Source organism: Diachasmimorpha longicaudata, chromosome 11, assembly GCF_034640455.1.
Source record: "Diachasmimorpha longicaudata isolate KC_UGA_2023 chromosome 11, iyDiaLong2, whole genome shotgun sequence".
Taxonomy (NCBI): Eukaryota; Metazoa; Arthropoda; class Insecta; order Hymenoptera; family Braconidae; genus Diachasmimorpha; species Diachasmimorpha longicaudata.
This window is the reverse complement of record NC_087235.1, coordinates 2,893,177-2,909,457: the sequence shown is the minus strand read 5'-3', so window position 1 is coordinate 2,909,457 and position 16,281 is coordinate 2,893,177. Positions and strand designations below refer to the sequence as shown.

General features: G+C 37.9%; 4 protein-coding genes and 1 long non-coding RNA gene across 9 annotated transcripts in view; 1 reads left to right on the top strand and 4 right to left on the bottom strand.

The window, feature by feature from the left end:
- The first annotated feature begins 93 nt into the window (after nt 1–93).
- The window catches only part of LOC135167242 (uncharacterized), a 39,310-nt gene continuing 23,122 nt past the window's right edge, over nt 94–16,281 (top strand). The window contains exons 1-4 of the long non-coding RNA XR_010299820.1: nt 94–475; nt 1,638–1,719; nt 3,279–5,625; nt 12,506–12,668. This is a non-coding gene — a long non-coding RNA (uncharacterized LOC135167242). The remainder of the gene's footprint in view (nt 476–1,637; nt 1,720–3,278; nt 5,626–12,505; nt 12,669–16,281) is intronic.
- LOC135167241 (lipopolysaccharide-induced tumor necrosis factor-alpha factor homolog) lies at nt 919–3,392 on the bottom strand. Its single transcript, XM_064130237.1, has 3 exons — nt 3,231–3,392; nt 2,771–2,912; nt 919–1,520 (listed from the first exon to the last, which is right to left on the bottom strand). Exons 2-3 carry the CDS (start codon nt 2,902–2,904, stop codon nt 1,418–1,420), a joined length of 237 nt encoding a protein of 78 aa, XP_063986307.1. The 5' UTR covers nt 2,905–2,912; nt 3,231–3,392; the 3' UTR covers nt 919–1,417.
- On the bottom strand, nt 4,178–9,043 carry Coro (Coronin). Of its 2 annotated transcripts, none has more exons than XM_064130223.1 (6): nt 8,703–9,043; nt 7,704–7,909; nt 6,608–7,089; nt 5,695–6,073; nt 5,130–5,366; nt 4,178–5,044 (listed from the first exon to the last, which is right to left on the bottom strand). In XM_064130223.1, exons 2-6 carry the CDS (start codon nt 7,899–7,901, stop codon nt 4,865–4,867), a joined length of 1,476 nt encoding a protein of 491 aa, XP_063986293.1. In that variant the 5' UTR covers nt 7,902–7,909; nt 8,703–9,043; the 3' UTR covers nt 4,178–4,864. The 2 variants fall into 2 exon arrangements, with proteins under 2 accessions (XP_063986293.1, XP_063986294.1); XM_064130224.1 differs by lacking the exon at nt 8,703–9,043 and adding an exon at nt 8,038–8,405.
- LOC135167233 (nucleolar GTP-binding protein 1) lies at nt 9,588–12,578 on the bottom strand. Its single transcript, XM_064130217.1, has 7 exons — nt 12,395–12,578; nt 12,026–12,300; nt 11,631–11,868; nt 10,725–11,510; nt 10,340–10,618; nt 10,126–10,269; nt 9,588–10,021 (listed from the first exon to the last, which is right to left on the bottom strand). Exons 1-7 carry the CDS (start codon nt 12,440–12,442, stop codon nt 9,866–9,868), a joined length of 1,926 nt encoding a protein of 641 aa, XP_063986287.1. The 5' UTR covers nt 12,443–12,578; the 3' UTR covers nt 9,588–9,865.
- Nucleotides 13,333–16,281, bottom strand: part of LOC135167228 (uncharacterized) — a 40,721-nt gene continuing 37,772 nt past the window's right edge. For all 4 annotated transcript variants that reach the window (XM_064130203.1, XM_064130204.1, XM_064130205.1 and 1 more), the window contains 5 exons: nt 16,059–16,202; nt 15,780–15,993; nt 15,601–15,717; nt 14,645–14,851; nt 13,333–14,559 (listed from right to left, as the gene is read on the bottom strand). In XM_064130203.1, the coding sequence (XP_063986273.1) occupies nt 14,327–14,559; nt 14,645–14,851; nt 15,601–15,717; nt 15,780–15,993; nt 16,059–16,202 (915 nt within the window). In that variant the 3' untranslated portion in view covers nt 13,333–14,326. The remainder of the gene's footprint in view (nt 14,560–14,644; nt 14,852–15,600; nt 15,718–15,779; nt 15,994–16,058; nt 16,203–16,281) is intronic.

Sequence of the window (16,281 nt, the reverse complement as noted above, 5' to 3'; positions counted from 1 at the left end):
GAAACATAAGAATTCGTTTTTCGAAAATAACCATTACACCCTAGAAAATAATGGGATGGAAATTTTTACCCTGAGGGTAGTGCAGCGGCCATTTTGACCTTTCACCGGTACACAGCGCTGCTCGTGGCGTCCCGAAGTACTTGCTCATTGTTTGAGTCAAAGAGGGTGGGCTAGGGCATTAGCTCACGCTAATGTTAGTAATGACACCGGCGGTGAGAGACGCTACTGTCGATTCTGGTGGCTGTGGGAGTTGGCTCATTATCGGGGGAATTTTCGAACGCCTCTTTGCGCCGAAATCCCATTGGGGTTAGCGGCACTCTTCTCTCGAGGAAATATCGTACCATCATCATTCGCCATTCTATTGCGAACTTATAGCATATCGGATTTTTTTATCACCCCAAAGCCCCCCGGAAAGGGGGCGTAGTTACTGCCCCCTCGTCCTCCACGTTTTGGCACCGGGTAATAGATTGACGACGTGAGTAATCACAATTTTCATTTGATTGTATTCGATGATTGGAGCATCTACACACGAGCAAATATTCATATTCATTATCTACAAGCGATTTCTTACGAGACTAACTGCAGTTCAGTTAAAAAAGTTGGTATTTCATTTTTTTTTCTGGCCAACATTATGGCAAAATTACAACAATGGTTATCAAATTATCTACGGGGCTACAAAAAATATTAATAGATGTACAATAATGTACTAATGATCTACAATCGTGTAGATTCGTTAATTTTTCCATTTACAATTTCCTGCTGGCCAAGTACGTTTGGGGTTTGATGTAGGAAAAATGCTGAAATTATTACCGTCTCATTAAAGGTTTTGTATAAACAGGAACTTTAAAGACAATTTTCATTGTTCCCATTCTCCTCGGCTGTTTTAGATTTTATCCGATGTGAAATAAATAATTGAAATTCGCTTCAACAAGGCAGTTTATTTTTTTTTTCTTATTTAGATGTTATACAAAAAGGGGCCATGTACCATATTATCTATATAAATTTATTCATCTCTCTCTCCCTCTGGGACAATCATTCATAATCTTCGTTGATTCAATACATTGATAGTCGATAACTCCCAAGTCTGTTATATTTATTTTTCATTTTTTAATTCTTTCAAACAACCAATTTCAGTTACTGTATCCATTTAATTTTGAAACTTCTAGAATAAAACTTTTTTTCAAGAACTTAATTGCTTATAAATCGAACTCAATAAGTTGGTGGCATCCTCAGGCTATTGTTCAATTGACCTTCAGTGATCTAAGTCATAAATTGATCAAATGAACAACCGGTTGGCTATCTCTTATCCATTCAGCTTCCTAGTCTTACCATATTTACATTTCGAATTTAAATACATTTTTGTAGATGCTGCCATAATTTCTGGGATTTGAACACGTTTTGTTTTGGGCAGTTTTGATCAATTCTCGTGTTGTCCTATGAAGTTATTGCAAGATGGGCAGTAGTGCTTCTTCACCAGACAGCTATCCATGCAATAAGGGCACGGGGCACATGGCCAACACCTATGTTAAATAAAAATATTAATCAGTTATTAATTATTAATCAGTTATTATAAAAAAAATTAATCAGTTATGTAGACATTAAACCTGAAGTTGATCGAATGCGTTATTTTTTTACAGGTTTTTCGCCAGCATCGAGTGGGCCAAAATGAAAGAATGAGACCAAAATGAAAAATGGACCCTTGACACGACAGGGATTCAGGTGAATCCCTAAAATCTAGGACCAGAATTCTTAACATTTAAAGCTGGAATAATATTCAGTTCTTCGATCGCTCAAAACTAATTATTATTTTGCGTCGCGGCCATTAAAACCGGCTTTAAAAATCCTTCCAGCATTTTAATGAGGGCCATTATACCAATAAAAACCTATTAATTCAGGAAACACTAGTGACGTAGAGCCAATTCTAGAATGACCACTTAAAAAGTTATCCCTGAAAGGAATTTAATGTGCCAGCATACGTCATCAGGTTCTCTTCATTTGTTAGGGATTTTAATTATTACTAAAAAATTATTACAAGTCAATTAACTTTCAACTCAAAAAAATTCAATGCTGAGCATTATCTGTTGCTGTGAGGTGAACCAACTGTCGAGAAAAGTAATAATCGAAATGATGTGAATTTTCCTCCAGGCATTGAACATCAAAAATATTCATTAATCAATGTACCCGAGAGCAATCCGGTGTATAAATTAACGAAAAATTGTAGGTCAGTCTGAAGCTAATATTTAATTTACTCTGAGTCCGTTTTTGACGAACGCGGCCTGTTGTTATTCTAACGACAGCTACAAGGTGAACACTTTTGATGACGTTTTTCTCTATTACCGTAACAACGGAGTAACGTAAAATATTTTGGGAATGAAAAAAAGGTCTTCATCAATCCGTCCATGAAGCTCAAGGTCGAGTTAATAGAATGTAATATTTCGTTACAAGGTCGAAAAGTTGTGGCTCCAGCGAGAGAAACAAACATAATTTTCGCTAATTAATGGCAAAAGAACTCTGGCAAATGAAACAGTCAGAATGACAGTGTCAAGTGTTCGCCGAATATTTTTAAGCGTAACGCACACTATTATTGGGGTGTTTCAACCCCATCCTTCAAGGGATAGAGGACTTCACTGACCACAACACCCGATTGCCAGTTTAAATTTCCCCTTTGAATCGCTAAATGACTGTGGGGTGCGTTAACACAGAGAGAATCCACTGCACTTGTACTTTTATTGTGGTATTCCACACTTTAGAGCTCAGTTGTTCAACTCACCCGAGCAAACAGAGAAGAAGTGCGAACAGATGAGTTTTAGTGTTCGATTCCCCCTCAACTCTGGTGGAAACCTCGGCACGACAGTGAGGACATGAAATCCTCTGGCTCACCGGTCCCAGTGGAATTTGTGACATAATGACAGCTGTAACGATGATAATTAAGTGAGAAAATTGCCGAAATTAATTGGTGGTGTGAAACGCGCAATTGATCTCGAAGTTATTTATAATCTTGTAAATTTAGACAGCGAAGGAAATGACGTGTATGAACCAAATGAATCCCTGTATTTCAAAGTTTTCATTCATTTCAACAATATTTTGTCGACAATTAATAAAATTGCGTATTTCGCTGAACGGAAATATTGTGAATCTCTGAAATTGTTAATTTCAAATAATCGATTTATGTCATTTAAATCAAGACTAATATTTTGATTGGTAAATTCACTTGTTATAAAATGACTCACCTTTTTTTTCTTAGTCAATAATCACAACTATTTTTTTTTTTTCTGCAGCTTCGTTCTACGCACTTCTATTTAGTGGACTGCAGTCACATACAGCGATGGTACTTGAACTGAAGGCTGAAGGCTATCGGGCTAATATTGTATACAGTGTTTATGTGACTAAAGAAACATGATTCCTGGTGCGATAGGTGGAGTGGGGAAATGATACTTCATCGCCGAATTTCAGAGAATTAGAGACAATGTATGATACCGTGTGTGATAGCGTGTGATGATGGAATTATTGATCAGGTAAGCTTCTGACGAATTTCGTACATTTTTTTGACTGTTTGCAAAGCACTAAGTAAGCTTCAATACTCGGAGGAGGGATATGTCAAGATCGAAATGTCGATGCATCCGTCATTATTGCATTCTGCGCAGATTTTTTATTTTCCTTTCCTTATTTTTAGTTGATTAGAAATTACATAAATGCATGAAGTGAGGCAATCCCGATAAGTGGATCTTACATGACTTAGGGAAAAATGTGATTGAATCCCTGACCGATCAACTAATTATCGATGGGGGGATTCGATAAAAGTCGGGAGCAAAGTCGGATGGGATTTGAAGAGAAGATCCAGAGGGGCGAGTTTGTTTTAGATGGTTTAGATCCATATGTCATGGGATTTTGAAGTCGTCAAGTCCATATGATGTTATGGTGCAGGTTTCTACTATTGGGAGTGATCGGATTAGTCATCGATCAATTGCGTCTCGTCGATAGGCGTTAATAAAGGGGAAGAGAGCATCGAGACACCGGCACGAAGCTGTTTGGCGAATTTTTACGAAATTTCGATTAAAAATATCACATGGGTAAAGGACATTGTCCATTCCGAGTGTTATCGTTCAAGGAAATAAAGTATTCCATTTTAATTAATTGACACCTTGGGTAATGAAATGAAATATTCCACTTAAAAAAATTGAATAATAGAATTTTTCTCTTATTTCGATGTTACAACAGATTTCATACTGCCTATACAAAATTATTCAACTCTCTGAGGCACTCATTCGTTGTTTCCGTAGATTTGTTACACATTTTGTTTGATTGTTTCGGTCTTTTTTTACGGCGAATACTCAAAAAAATGATGGTTGACAATGTTCGTTGATAAAATTGGGAGGAGATGGGGGGTTAATATTTGTTAATCAGCAACATGCACATGAGAATTTTTCTAAAAACAATTTCTTTTCATGACAATCGATCTATCGTACGTGAAAAATAAAATGTTATAAAACGATGAAAATGGTCAGTCAGGTGAGTGGAGTTGGGAAATTGAGGAGTGAAGGGAGGGGAAGAGGAGGGAGATGAAGGCACGATGAATTATTTGAATTTACAAATTACAATAAATAACAAAGATCGTAGCAAAATCATGTCTGAATTACAGGCGACTCTAGTATTCTAATATTTACACAAATTACTTTTTTATCTCTCAATATCAAAATATAATACGATCTTTTAATATTTTGTCCAGTACTTTTTCCTTCTATAAAACAAATTCTGCTCGTCATGTTCAATTATAAAAATACCATTTGTATCTATTTTTTTTGTTTTTTCCCTTCTGTTGCACAGTGTGATTTCTCTTCATTATTTTTTTGTTTAGGGTTGTTAATCAGACTTCGTCGGATGCAAGATATTCCTTCTCCTCAGTTGCTGCTGATTTTTCATTTCTTTCTTCTTCCTTCATTTGTAATGCAACAGCCGACTCCAGCACGCGAATTCTTCCCTCATGTTTCATTATTACCGCCTTTAATTTACGTATTTCTTCGGCAAATTCTTTGATAATATCATCCTGTTCATCGAAAACCAAGAAGATGAATTAATTAATCTCGCCTCGGTATCAGAGGAAATCATTCAGTAAACGATAAATTACTCACCGATATTCCAGAATTTTGCGAAGAATTTTGTGCATTAGCTCCTACTTTGGCACCTTTACCAAGTACATTGGCCTTTTTAGTAACTTTTAGTTCATTTTTGGAGGTAGCAGGTTGATAACCATCTCTCAGAGATATTAGCAGAGGTTCAGCATCTGTACCATTTAGCCACTCTTCCGCTGATATTGCAGCTGTATGACCTGGGGTATCGGGATAGAGATCCTCTTGGAAGAGCTCAGACTGTAATTTTTAATCATCGAAATTTTATTATTCAAGGTTGTGGATCGCGACATTGATTGCGCGACATGAGTACGAGATTCCCGATAATATTATTCTCTAATCTCTCGATTAAGATGCCATATCCCTTCCCCATTCCCTGCAATGACGTCAGGTCTCTCGAGATTTTTCTTCCTCGAAGAGTTACTAATAGAATTACAAGTGTCTTCCAATTAACTGAAAATTCCAAGATATTGTACACTTTGGCCGACTGTTCTCACAGGTACCAATAAATAGGACATCTACTATCTTTAACAAATAATGCAATTTTTGAGTATTTGCTATGACTCACCTTTCTAGGTACAGTCATTGAGATAACCTGGCAAAAACCAGAATTATTTAAGCGGTAAAATCTACTGATTTCACAACTATTAACGTCACAGCCACGTTTTGGCATCATTCCTATTCCTCTTTGGGGGTCCGGCGTTTGAAAGGTATTAATGTAGTGAACAAATGGTGGTTCCGGTGTTATCTCGAAGTATCGTATCACGGAGTCACCTTTGCCGCATAGATAAACGAGACTCGTGTCAGGATCGTAAAGTGGAAACATAACACCATTGCTAGTGTCCAATTCAACCATGACAATTGGCTCACCAAGCATGTCGGGTGCACGTAGAGAGTATTGACGTTCCGACATTTTGCTGAAGCCAGTTGTGAATATTAATCCACCCCTGGAATGAAGAGACAAAGAATATAAATAAGTGAAGTTCGGTTTTCCACTGCGAAAGGATTAAACAATTTTAATATCCATTGATTTCATCTGGCCTTTGGGGTTTTTTTTATGCATTCATTTATAAAAAGTAAGCCTCAAAAAGCGAGTAAAAATTCGGCCGAGTGGAAAATATATATTTATTTACAAATTAATGTTTTGATCTATCTCGATGTGTAAATCCAATAGAATGCACAATCATCATGCAAAACTGTTCATGACCAGAATTTCAAGTAGCGTTTTGTCATCCCCGCCAACGTCAGTTATTAATTATTGACGCGATGAATTTCACTCGTTCCATTCGGTTGAATGATGAATCGACAAGTGGAAGTCGTCCCACTTGGACATCGTCAACGATTTTAAAAAATAAAATAGCCTTGGCTTGAATTCAACCGCTTAAGCTTCCCTAAAAATCCAGAAATACCGAAGCTATTTGGATCTCCAGTTGAGTTAATATCAACAGAATCGTTGATATATCAACCCGCTCCCAATTTACCTGAGATAAATAGCTCTTGTAGCCTTACTCCCCTCGTGCGCTATATCCTCTTGTAGGACCTCCCCAGACCTTGGATCCAAAATTCTAATTTTCTTGTCTTTACACGTGGTAACGAGCCTCGAACCATCCCAGTTCCAACAGGCGGAGTACACAACATCGGGATGACAATTCATCTTGATGAGCGGCTCTCCAGTACCCACGTTCCATATTATAACGAGATTGTCTGACCCAGCGGTCAACAATACATTGAGGGCAGTGGGATGCCAGAGGACGAGACCGACTCGTCGCTGGTGCAACTGAAGATCCACAACTGGTTCTGTCAGTGTACGGGATATTCCACTGTCTGGTATTTGCCATACTTTGACAACACAGTCTTCGGACCCGGAGGCTATGACATTGTCGTTGTGTGGACACCATGCTATGTCCAATACCGGGCCCTTGTGACCACCAACCAGTGGATGATCGGCTGATATTCTGCCTACCTGTTCATTTAATCGAAATTCAAGTAGCTCTAAACATGTGGTCAATTAAATATTATCAAAAATAGTAGAAAAAAAAAATCTATTGCCCTCGGAATCATAATATTTTACTGAATTTCATTGTGTTGAATTACAAATTCAATGCAACCATTGCTCAACGTCAGATGAAAATTAAATGAAAATAAAATTCAATGCTCTCCACTAAATTCTCAGCAACTGTCCAAAATAACTATCTAAAGCAAGAGAGGACTTGAAATATCTTGGGAACGAGATATAAATAGTCTTAATTATGCTCTTTGGCATGAGAAATTTTCCCAGCTTTCCAGTTATACAACAAAAATTCCCATCCACGTGCATTCTCTCAGAATAGCAATGTCCAGAACCCATGACACCCATTTGTTCAGACGCTAGGGGAATGAAATGAACACTTTTGACTTTTTTGAAGTGTAAATAGCTCATTGAATTTTCTATACAACAATAGAATAATTTTTTCTTTAACGGAAAAAGCGAGTATTTTCGTTGTAGCCCATGCTAAATAACTATTTAATGATAATAAATTGATTTTCTTCTCCTAAGCTAATTACAAAAGCGAACAAATTATCATCCAATTACAATACCTTATTGTGTGGTAAAACTATAAAAGCACCACCACCAGCTGACTCAACGATAATAGCAAGGAACTTTGGATTGACAGCGCAGAATGTCGAGTCCCAGGACGACTTGGAGACCCGAATATTGTCGTAACATTGTTCACGTTTTAATGCTGTACCGTACACGTGGCGGAATTTACTGCTGCGCACAACACGAAACGACATAATTGCTCCTGTAAACAATGATAAATAATCCCCTCACTGTCTGAATGAAAAACAATTCACTTTCACCGATGTATCCACACCAAAAATAACCAAAAACTCAAGTGTTTTTGAACAAAAATAAATCAACTTAACCTACAAAATCGAATGAAAATATAACAACACTTTTCCAGGGACGAAAAACAAATAAATACAGTGATAGTGGGTAACGGACTGCGCCGGCTAATCTACAGCGGGCATCATCACAAAAATTAAAACTCCACTTTATTTTTTTTTTCAATAAATAAAAGTTACGTGGCCACTCGAAGGCGTGGGCGTCGCGTGGATCATCCCCCCGATTTTATTTTATAAATAGAATACGCTTTTTCCCCACCCTTGGCTACGACAAAAAGTCTCAAGCGTTGGAAGACTACCACCCAAACTCTCACTGAATCCACGAATATTTTCGGGTCTGATATATATCAACCCAAAGCCCACAATTCTCAAGCCGTGGAGATATGTACACACACGAGTACAATTTTTTACTTCAATTACTCATATTACGAGGGGAGGGGGGTATGAATTTTTTTTATCGTCATAATAAAAGGGACGATATGAATTTCACAAAAAATGATTATCCTGGATTTTGATGGTGTTGCCGATACCATTGGGCGCCACTTATTCAATTTCCCGTTCTCCATCAATTTCAAAAGCAAAAAAGACGCTTTTTTGGAATTCTCCAAGTGCAAAATAAATTCCCAGTATTTCCCATTAATTTTTCATTCAATTTTTAATCCCAAACGTTGTAATGCCAGCAGTACTCACCAGTTATTCAAAATCCAATAGCAATGATTTTCGATTATTTAAATAATTCAGTATTTTTATTTCAATCCTTCGAAACGTGACTCACTGATGATTTATAGAAACGTTTAGACTCTCTCATTAGTAACTAAAATAATCACAAAAAATTGCCCATTAAAATTGAAAATTTTGCCCACCAGATAAAATCGAGCAATTGAATAATCTCAATATTAAAATGAAAAAATCAGTGAGTTTGAATTTCAATAGAAACTTTCCGTGTTTCGTACATCTCGTATTTTTGGCAACTAAGAAGTCGCAACATACACTACGGTCCGAATTTATTTTAATTTTAAACTTGCACACGCACTCACCGGGTCCACACTTCTCCACCGAGACTTACAAAGCTCGTGGGGGCCCTGTTACTTAGTTTTCATTTTTCTCTTTTCCTCACGATGCTGGTGATGAGTCAATGCGAGTGTGAGAGAGACCAAGATAAATGGGGAGGCGTGTGCTGTAGCGTTGCATACGGATACCACTAAGGGGCGTTAGCATCGACGAAAAACCGGAAACCCCAGTGAAACACCTTATTTGGCAATGGGCACCCTCTCTGACCCATATAGCTCCTACGAGCCCTTCTCGATAATCATTCTTGGCCCTGAGTTACCTCCCCTTTGCAGGGAAATCGTCAGGATGTACATTGCCAACATTATTTTCCCTGTGGTAATTTCATTCTTCAGGAACGCAATCGTCTTTGCCTCCTCGTTTATAAAATTTCAGAGCCTCATTTTCCTGCTCATCGACTCCAATTCTTAAATTATTTCCATTAGTCCAAATACGAACCATTCAAAGTTAGATACTTCGACCAGAAACGCATAATTCCGAAGAGATTTCCAAAAATTTTCATGATGCTTTCTTATAAATTTAATAGGGGATCCCCAATCTTTATTGAATATTCACTTATACATAATTTTTTCAACGACTAAAATCGTCTCTACTCCCATGTTTATAAATGATGTTTCTTCATACTGATGACACATAGCTAATGAGCGTTTCACAGATAGAGTCTGTTATCAAGTGCTGACGTCATCTACTTAGTGGCTTTTTAAACGGATAGAAACAGAGTAGCACTTGACAGCAGAATAGTTCCTGCAGTTAGACGACATTGATAGAATATCGAGAACGTTGAATTATCGTCTATCTGTTTTTCCTACACCTCTCTTTCCTGAGAACAAGTGTTGAGGCTTCTTGGTACCGATGAAACGATCGGCCTCACCCTTGAGACCCTTCTTCGCGACCTTCTTCTTGATGGCTTTATGGGCGATGTTCTTCAGCTTCGTTTTCATCTGATGGAGAAATAAGCAGTTAATTACGGAATTATTTAATCGAATTTGTCGAGTCGGCAAAATAATGCCAGTATTGAGCGATATCTACATATGATGAAACTTACCACAACATCCTTCACACCCATTTCATCCCTCGCTGGCCTAGAGCTGCTTCTGGCTCTCGTTCTGGAGAGTGATTCCACCCTAAGACGTTTCCTAGCTGGTCCGGAGGCTGACCTAGATCGTCCTCGAGTTTTCGTGAAGTGTGCCTGGAAGAAGCAATAAAAATGAAATCATAGAAATTGAATGTTGATTTTTCTCTCATAATATGACACTTACATTCTCAGTATCATCCATATCAACTCCAAGTTCCTCCATCTGTTCCCTCAACCTCGTTACGGATCTACCTCGAGTTTTGGCAGCAGCTGTACGTGGCATAGCAGACTTGGTAGACGCCTTATTGATCCTCGCCTCGTCAGCATCAATTGCCCTCTTCTCGCGAATCTGTTTAGCTAATTCCTGAATTTCTTTCATTGTATCTGACAGAACTGGCACTTTGTAGTCGTAGTACCCAGCTTCGTCTCGCAGGTCTTCCTCTTTCTCCAGTTCATTCAGTTTCTGAAAATACGAACCAAATCATCGGTTTAAGAAAATTAATAAACCTGATAACATTCTCAAGAAGATCTTAAAGTCAAATGAATTCGTTATAAATTGCCCAACTCACCTCAAATATGTCCAAATCGATGTAATCAGCAATATTGTGTCCTTCCCACATTTCAGGAATGACATCAAACTTCTGATCTCCCTCGATATCATAATTCTTCTTGAGATCCAGAACATAATCATCTCCCATTTCTTCCTCAATCTCCCTCTCAAGTTTCCTCTTCCTCTCCACTTTCTCAGCAGCAATTTTCTTTTTGAGTAAAACAGTTTCGGGTATGCAAGGGGGTCGCTCCTTCTGATCCCTCGGAGTTGGCATAGCCACGTGGAGACGATTTAGTAGTCCATCGACCTTCTTAGTCTTGATCTTCTGATCAACCCTGAAGGACAGCAGACGTTCGCAGGCCTCTTGCTTGACATCCATTACTCCAAAATCGGTGACAGTGCTCATCTCGATGATCGGGGTCTTTCCACCATCCTCAAGAGTCTTCAGTGCCGCCAGTTTCTCTGGCGCGAGCTCATCTAAACGAAGCACGTCAGTCTTGTTGGCAACAACAATCAGAGGTTTGTTGGTGAATAAGGGTTTTATAGACTCGAAGAGCTGAACCTGGGCCTCAATATTATGTCCACACTGTTCTGACACATCGCAGAAGTACAAAACTGCAGCTCTCAAGTGAGCGAGAGCTGTTACCGCCTGCATTTCAATGACATTTCGGTCTTCCAGAGCGTGGTCCAGGATTCCAGGTGTATCTATCACCTGCCAACGGAGATATTTGTAATCCGTGTGACCAACGTACAAGGATTTTGTGGTGAAGGCGTATGGCTGAACTTCCACATCAGCTCGTGTAATCTGCCAAATAAAAATAAATAAATTTGATTATTTTCATTGCATGAGAAAAATTAAACTACTTTCACCTCCGAAAACCGAAAAATCCGGAGTGTTCAATTTAATATAACAAATTGTGTTTACCTTGTTGATGAAACTACTCTTTCCGACATTCGGAAACCCGCAGATGATGATTGTCCTGGTGTAGGGATCGATGCTGGGGAGACGAGCCAGATGTTGACGAACTTGTTCAAGATACGATAAATTGGCAGCTTGCCTCTTCATTATCGTGGCCATACGACCCAGGGCTGCCTTCTTGAGTTGTTTGCATCGATACAAGGAGTCTCCATACTTGAGCAATCGAACGTAATCCTTGGCGACACTGGAAAAAATGGCGGATAAAAAAAAATTGTGATAGAAGTTTGATAAAAACTGCGCGTTTGAAAGGCAAAGTGTTACGATCAAATCTGGATAGAAACAAATTTTATGGACAGAATTGTATTTATTTTGAATGTATGGAAACGTCTTGTGGCACTCACTTGTCAATTAGATGTCTGGCATGGTTGATCTGTCCCAGAGCTAATTTGTAATGATCCTTGTCGTAAAGAACATTCATAAGATCAGCGTAGAATGGATGCACATCATCAAGCTTAGGAAACTCTTGGATAATTTGAGAGAGACGATCGTGGAAACTTTGTTGAGAGAATTTCACTTTTCGTGTGTAAAATGCACGAATTCTCGATATTTTGTAGTTTTTGTGGATTACAGTGGGAGTCTTCCTCTGGGTTTTCGATAATATGATATCGATGAAGTCCTGGGATATGAAAAAACGCGAAAATTAGAGATCCGGAAGGTTTATTATGACAACACAACCTATAAACTTTTTCAAGTATGCTTATAATAATTACCTTAGATGTGGGGACCACCGCAATCTTTTTGAAGTTGTACATAGACATTTTTGCTAACTGGATTGTCACACACTTGTTATAAATATATTCTCATAGTATTTATACTTTCAGATAAGAATTGAACAGCTCCACGTGCTTGCTCAGCACCAGCGTGGAGTTGAAAGGGGAAATAAGGTTATGTCTTACGAGCGGGAGTGGTGAGGGACAAGTAGCGTTCTACATGATCGACGAGTTCACGGTGGCGCATGAACTACGATGGTGAAGGTGCCTGTCGGTAAGGTATTACCACCGAGAACGTGGCTAACTGAGCTTTGACAGTAGGATGCCCAGGAACTGAGAAAAACGCGAAAAACGAAAAAATCGATTTTAGAATATTTTCCGAGCCCTAAAAAAATCGCAAATCGTCTCACGAATCCAATGGCGTCGGCCAAATTGCCCTAGCTATAGTGTTTCTTAAGATATTGACGAAAAACGGTGTGATCCGAAATCCCGGCCCTTTTTGCTCTAGGAGGCCCAGGAGCCGAGAAAAACGCGAAAAACGAAAAAATCGATTTTAGAATACTCCGGAGCCTTAGTAGATTCCCAAATGAGCCCCCCCAAATGGCATGCTATGTTCTCCGCGGTAAGGCCTTACCAACGGGCACGTTCACCATCGTAGTCCATGCGCCACAGCTACGAAATTTTGCAGTTGCAGCCACTCCCCTTTAATCTCTGCTAATAATTAGACAAATAAATTATTGAACTACTGATGATTCTCAATCGATATGGCATGCAACTATTGAAAATATTAATTTCTACTCATCGGTCAGCCAAACATATTCAATTTTCACATTTTTTTTTAAATTTAAATAAAAAAACTAAGTAATTTTTTTTCGCTACAAAAAGGCACCCAATACAGTATATTTGATATAATAAAATACATCGGTGTTAGATGCAAGTACAATACTGAAATAAATCGTCATTTTAATTATAATATATGTACAGATTTAATTGATTGTTATTAAAATGTTAAGTACCATTGTTTATCAATTTTTTCCTGATGGAATAATAAAAAAGCACAAGGGCCGATAATTTGATCGACATCAGTCCCGCACTTATTACCTCCTAACTCCAATCCAAAATTTTTTGATGTAATGATAACGAAGTTCTTACAAAAAAATATATATTAATAAATATCTGAAGATTGAGGGCAAAGGGGAGAAGGGGTATGACTTGTGTGATTACAAATATGTAAAAAAAAGGAAGGTACAATTGTTATGGCAGAATTCCCCAGCTCCTATAAATCATCTTGAGAATTGAAAGTTAACTCAACAAAATTGTTATGCAAAGGAGAATAATTATTTATACTCGAAACATCAGTAGCTTTAGGATGAGGGAGAACGGCCGATTGTACCAAATGATCTTCCATAGTGCTAGATTAGAATCATCTAACACAAGTGCCAGAAGCATTTTTTGCAATGAACGAGAGAAAAAAAACGAAAATGTACAAGAAAAATAATGAAAACTGCAGGCCACTGTCCATGGGGTATCACTGGCAATACCCTGGCAGACGACCGTGACAATTGAAGGCCACAATTCTGCCTGACTTACTTGGATAATTTTTAAAAATCATAAGGATTTTATCCAATTGAAAAAATTCAAGTAAGTCATCACGTGTTTTGGTCTTGCGATTGGCTTAATGATATCAAACGATTTTAATTCAATAAAAAATGTCAAGCCATTCCAAAACTTTCACACGAGAGCCTAAATTACAAGAAAAAAAAAACAAGTAAATCATATAAAATTCGAATAAAAAATGAAATGAATAATAAAAGTATTTGGCTTTTGCGCTTACAGGCCAGTGTCAGAACTACTTAATAAGTTTTCCTACAAGTTTTACAGAAATATTTTCGATTTTTTTTTCCGTTGATTTTTTGTTGATTATATTAGAGTTTACAAATTTATGGACATTTCTTGATCATAAGGAGTTAGATTAACGTCTGTGGAAGATGAGGAAGTGGATGGAACAACAGGTGCATGAGAACTCGTTGGTGATTGAAGTGGTGTTGAGGTGGTGGGCGGATTGGAGGATGTTGGACTCTCCAGTGTTGATTTCCAATGATTCCTGTCACCACTGTCCACTCCATCGTCCGAAGTTATTGAAATGTCAGCGATAATACCACTTTCTATATTGACAATGAGACAAATTTAACGTTTTGACATCGATATTAGACTGTGTTGTGATTTTACTTGAGATTAATTGGTACTGACCCACACTACATTGGCTATTTAAAGTGGTACTGCGGTGATGAAGTCTTGGACTAGCATCTAAGCCTAGATGCAAAGCTGTGGGTGGCCCAGCACTGCTTCCGCCACTACTCGATGAAGAGCTCACTGATATTACACTATGAGGACGTCTACTACAGCGGCTAGAGTCGTCTGATATCGACACTGCTATTGAGTTCCTAAATCTCGGGGCTTTAGAAGCAAGAAAAACAGTTTAATTTAATAAGTAGCTGCTCGCTAAAAAATCTCAGTGCTTTTCTAAACATTTTTTTTCAACGTATCACAATGTAATTCGTCAAAATGACTCTATTTGTTTTTAATTCCGATTTTTTAAATTTCAATTGATATCTTGATTACGTGATTGACCACCTCTTATCACGCCTGATCGACATGGGGTTCAATCTTTTGTGAGAATTTAATTCTCAGGAAACACGTAACAATTCTAGATGATTAAAATCATTTTGACGAGACAAACTGAGAATAGTCGAAAATAAACATGTAAAAAATGCTATAATATTGACATTTGAAGTTGCAAGACGAGAAGAGTCAATTTAAATGAATTCTCGTGCGAAGTACCTTACAAATACTTACAAAACTTCAATTTTCATTTAATTTTTCATCCTGTTACTTATTATTGATGTCAAGTATTAATAATATTGAATCAATAAACTATTAAATTAAAGTATTGTGGAGTATTGCCTATTATAGAACGCAAGACCGACTTCTCGAAAAATTTTAGACTTCCCTAATTGGAGAAACATATAAACTTTGACAGATCAGAGTTTTTAAGGCATGGAATATCTCACGAATAGACAGACATTCCGAAGTGGATAACGAATTTCTAAAGAGAATGGATATAGGATAAATTAATGGAAATCGTCATGACTCATCTCGTTATACAACTTCGCTAGTGAATTGAAATGACAGGACTTGATCATTACTTTTTGATAGTTGCGCAACACTAATGGATCGGTCATTGATTTGGTCAGCGCTCGGTCTAATATCCAGACACGGTTTATTCCCGATTCCCATGCTCGACATCTCCGCAAGGCGCACTTCTACAAATGAAAACGTCAATTAGCGATAAAAAGGAAAAATTACAAGTACAATTTGTTTTTACCTCTGTTACGAAGCGCCTGTTTCCACAACAAATTGCTCAATTCTTCGGTCCATGCCTTTTTAATATCCTCACTAGCACACTGAAGTGTGTAAGTATCACCAGGTTTTCGTTTTCTGAACCAGATTTCGAATTTTGTGGGCGAATCTGCCATAACAGCTGTCAAACCGATGTCAGTAGTTTTGATGCTGTGCTTGTAAATGTAAATATCGAGATTCTAGAAAGGAGTAAAATAATAGATTAGAAAGGAAAAAATCATTAGATGAATTTGATAAACCTCACCTTCCTATCGGGAAATCGTCGTGCTTTGCTGAATAGTATCAAATCCTCAAAGAGGAACACTTGCCTCAGGCATTTTTTACCTTTCCCCTGCCATACTAGGAACTCGTTTTGGCGCAGAAGTCGACCCTGCTCCTTCACATTCACCTGAGGTATCATAAAAAATTGCATTAACGAGACGTAATAAAAACTATCTCACTCGTTAACTCTTTTGGTTGTAATCGAG